Below are 4,074 nucleotides of genomic sequence, written 5' to 3'. Positions count from 1 at the left end.
AGGTCGGGGATGTGGGGCTGAGGGGACGCTGGGGGTGGCTGAAGCTCAGAGGGGATCCAGGAGGACACTGACAGTGTGGGCCCCCCCCTTCCCCCCCGGGCCAGGAAGCGCTGCGGAAGATCATCACCACTTTGGCTGTAAAGAATGAAGAGATCCAGAACTTCATCTACTCCCTCAAGCAGATGCTGCAGAATGTGGAGGTAACTCAACGCCCCGCGTGTGTCCCCCCCATCACCAACACTGCCACATGGGGGTCCCCTGTGGGGACAGAGTGAGGAGTGGTGCTCATGGCCGCCTCCATCACATGCTGACCTGTGCTGTCACCACCAGGACAATTCTGCACGAGTGCAGGAGGACCTGGAGGGGGAGTTCCAGTCGCTGTATGCGCTGCTGGACGAGCTGAAGGACAGCATGCTGATGAAAATCAAGCAGGACCGCGCCAGCCGCACCTACGAGCTGCAGGTGAGCGCCCGCCCTGCCCACCCACTGCCTGCCCCCACCACACACTGCAGCTCTGTGTCCTTCAGGCTCAGCTGGCGGCGTGTGCCAAAGCGCTGGAGAGCTCAGAGGAGCTGCTGGAAACGGCCAACCAGACCCTGGCGACGGCCAACAACCACGACTTCGCCCAGGTGCACAAGCTGGGAGCTGCCACCCATCCCTGCCCGGCTGCCCCAGCACTGTGTGCTGGAGGTGGGGGCTGGGCCGTGCTGTCCCCCCTTCTGGCTCGTGCCACTCTGGCTGTGCTCACCCCAGGCGGCCACGCTCCTCTCTTTCTGTGCTGGGCACTTCGTTAACTCTGGGCTGGCTTTGCCCGCTGCCAGGCTTGGTTAGGACCTGGGACCCCCCCATACCACCCAGAGCCTCAGGTGCTGCGTGGCACCTTCTGTTATCCGAGATAAAGGGATGTAAGTGCACCGGGGTGGGGACATGGGGATGCTGCACTGCATGGCACGCCGGTGGGCGCAGGGGACGCTGTGCTGTGCGGGTACTGCTGTGGGGATGCAGGGATGCTGTGCCATGTGGGTGCCACTGCAGGGATGCTGCAGGGATGCTGTGCTGTGAGGCCACGATGTCAGGACACGCTGCAGCACGCTGGCTCCTGGCACTGCTGTCTCACCTGCTTTCTTTTTCTCCTCTTTCTCTCTGCGCTCTCCAGGCTGCCAAACAGATCAAGGATAGGTACGGTCCCCCCGCTGCCCCCCATGCCCCACTAACCCGCAGCGTCGGCGTCTCCCCACCCTCACCCCACAGCTACAGAGGGGGGGATGCGGGTGTAGGGCGCTGCCCACCCTCCTCAGATCCCTCCTGGCGGTCGGGGGATGGGGGTCTGGGTCCATCTCCCAGCCTGGCTGATGCTTTGTCCCCGTGTCCCAGTGTGACGATGGCTCCTGCCTTCCGCCTCTCGCTCAAGGCCAAGGTGAGCGACAACATGAGCCACCTGATGGTGGATTTTGCCCAGGAGCGCCACCTGCTGCAAGCCCTCGCCTTCCTGCCAGGTACCCCCATGGGAGGGGGGTGTGGGGATGTGGTGGTGGCCTTTGTAGAAGCACAGAAGGCTCAGTGGGAGCTCTGGGGCTGGGGTTCGTGGGGCAGCGTGCCCAGAGGTGCTGCATCCGGGGAGCTCTGGGTGCCACGCGTTCAGGTTTCAGTAGGTGCTTTCTCAGGGGTGTCAGCCCTCCCATCACACCACACTTGGGGGTGCCCTGTTGGGCAGGGGGGTTGTGATGGGGAGGGGGGGGACTGACCGTGCTGCTCCTCCCGGGCAGTGCCGAGCACCCCTGAGATCGACCTGACGGAGTCACTGGTAGCCGATAACTGCGTGACGCTGTCCTGGCGGATGCCTGATGAGGACAGCAAGATCGACCACTACGTGCTGGAGTACCGCAGGACCAACTTCGAGGGGCCGCCCCGAGCCAAGGAGGAGCAGCCCTGGATGGTGGTGGAGGGCATCAAGGGCACTGACTACACTCTGTCTGGTGAGGATGCGGGGCCGGTTGGTGTGGAGCAGAGCTGTCCCAGCGCTCCCAGTTTGTCACCTCGCTGTGTGTGTCCTCAGGGCTGAAATTTGACATGAAGTACATGAATTTCCGAGTGCGGGCGTGCAACAAAGCCGTGGCTGGGGAGTTCTCTGAGGCGGTCACTTTGGAGACGAGAGGTGGGCGCCGGCGGGGTGGTACCTGGTGCGGGGTGGGGTGGGGGTGGCACTGATGGTGGCTGTCCCCAGCGTTCATGTTCCGGCTGGATGCCAGCACGTGCCACCAGAACCTGCGCGTGGAGGACTTCAGCGTGGAGTGGGACGCCACGGGCGGAAAGGTGCAGGACGTGAAGACACGTGAGAAGGATGGGAAGGGCAGGACTGCATCGCCCGCCAACTCCCCCGCCAGGTAACAGCACCCCACTCATCTCCAGGTGATGGTGGTGGCACCGACCTCACCGCCATCCCTCCATCCCAGGGCTGTGCAGTCACCCAAGCGGATGTCGTTGGGCCGCGCTGGCAGGGATCGCTTCACCGCCGAATCCTACACGGTGTTGGGTGAGAGCAGCAGCCACGGCTTGAGGGGGGGAAAACGTGGGGCACGGAGAGAGGGGGGGGGACGTGGCAGCCGTGTGCCCACAGGTGACACGTTGATCGATGGTGACGACCACTACTGGGAGGTGCGGTACGACCGTGACAGCAAAGCGTTCGGTGTTGGGGTGGCGTATCGCAGCCTGGGCAAGTTTGATCAGCTGGGCAAGACGTCGGCGTCGTGGTGCCTCCACCTCAACAACTGGCTGCAGGTCAGCTTCAGCGCCAAGCACGCCAACAAGGCCAAGGTGTTGGATGTGCCCGTGCCCGACTGCATCGGCGTCTACTGCAACTTCCATGAAGGTGGGAGCTGCTCCTGGGATCGAGTGTGGGGTGATGCACGTGTGGGGCACTGCTGGGATGGGTGGATGGGCAGAGGTGGAGCTCTGTGCCCCCCCACGTGTGTGCCCCTTGCATGTCCCTAAGTGTGCTCCACGTGTGCTCATATGTGCCCCCCCATGTGCTCCATATGTGCCCTTATGCGTGTCTCACACGTGCCCCTGTGTGCCCCCACATGTGCCCCTCTATGTGTCCCACATGTGCCCATGTGTGTTCCATGTGTTCCCCATGTATGCCCCTCACGTGCCCTCCTGTGTACTCCATACGTGCCCTTACGTGTGCCCCACACCTGCCCATATGTGTGCCCCCATGTGTCCCACATGTGCCCCTGTATGTGCCTCAAGTGTCCCACATGTGCCCACGTGTGCCCCACATGTGTCCCCCTGTATACTCCATACATGATGTTATGTGTGCCCCACACGTGCCCCTATGTGTGTCTCATATACGCCCAACACGTGCCGCTTATCTGTGCCCCACGTGTCCCATATGTGCCCCTATGTGTGCCCCACCCATGCCTCTGTGTGTGCCCACATTCGCCCCATGTGTGCTCCATGTGTCCCCTTTTGTGTCCCATGTGTCTCCATGTTCCCCACACGTGCTCCCCTGTGTGCCCCATATCTGTCCTACAAATGCCCCACTGTGTACCCCTGTATGTGCCCACATGTGCCCCTGTGTGCACGTGTGTCCCTAGGTGTGCCTCATGTATGCCCCACGTGCCCCATGCATGCCCCACACATGCCCCTATGTGTGCCCCACGTCCCTGTATGTGCTCCATACATTCCCCCTCTATCTGTGCCCCTGAGTGCTTTCTGTGTGTGCGCCATAGGTGCCCATGTGTGTGTTTCACATGTGCTGCTCTGTGTGCCCCACGTGTGCCCCCTTTTGTGCCCCACATATGCCCCATGTGTGCCCCACACATACCCATGCGTGCCCACAGGATTCCTGTCCTTCTACAACGCCCGCACCAAGCAGCTGCTGCACACCTTCAAGGCACGCTTTGCGCAGCCGGTGCTGCCAGCCTTCATGGTAAGGAGGGCTTGAGGTGGGGGAGAGCTGTGGGATCGTGGGGGGTTGTGAGGGGTCCCAATGCCCAACGCTGCCCCTGTGCCCCCCAGGTTTGGTGCGGCAGCTTCCACGTCTCCTCGGGCCTGCAGGTGCCCAGCGCTGTG

The 4,074-nt window shown here is 62.6% G+C and overlaps 1 protein-coding gene across 1 annotated transcript in view; it reads left to right on the top strand.

Moving 5' to 3' along the window:
- Positions 1–71: 71 nt before the first annotated feature.
- Positions 72–4,074, top strand: part of FSD1 (fibronectin type III and SPRY domain containing 1) — a gene marked incomplete at its 5' end in the record, with an annotated part of 5,508 nt that continues 1,505 nt past the window's right edge. The window contains 12 exons of the mRNA XM_019609949.1: positions 72–200; positions 331–462; positions 528–629; positions 1,157–1,179; positions 1,375–1,496; positions 1,767–1,976; positions 2,057–2,155; positions 2,225–2,384; positions 2,454–2,533; positions 2,618–2,869; positions 3,843–3,931; positions 4,021–4,071. Of these exons, the coding sequence (XP_019465494.1) occupies positions 72–200; positions 331–462; positions 528–629; positions 1,157–1,179; positions 1,375–1,496; positions 1,767–1,976; positions 2,057–2,155; positions 2,225–2,384; positions 2,454–2,533; positions 2,618–2,869; positions 3,843–3,931; positions 4,021–4,071 (1,449 nt within the window). The remainder of the gene's footprint in view (positions 201–330; positions 463–527; positions 630–1,156; positions 1,180–1,374; positions 1,497–1,766; positions 1,977–2,056; positions 2,156–2,224; positions 2,385–2,453; positions 2,534–2,617; positions 2,870–3,842; positions 3,932–4,020; positions 4,072–4,074) is intronic.

Source organism: Meleagris gallopavo, chromosome 30, assembly GCF_000146605.3.
Source record: "Meleagris gallopavo isolate NT-WF06-2002-E0010 breed Aviagen turkey brand Nicholas breeding stock chromosome 30, Turkey_5.1, whole genome shotgun sequence".
Taxonomy (NCBI): domain Eukaryota; kingdom Metazoa; phylum Chordata; class Aves; order Galliformes; family Phasianidae; genus Meleagris; species Meleagris gallopavo.
This window is presented reverse-complemented; position numbering and strand designations above follow the sequence as displayed.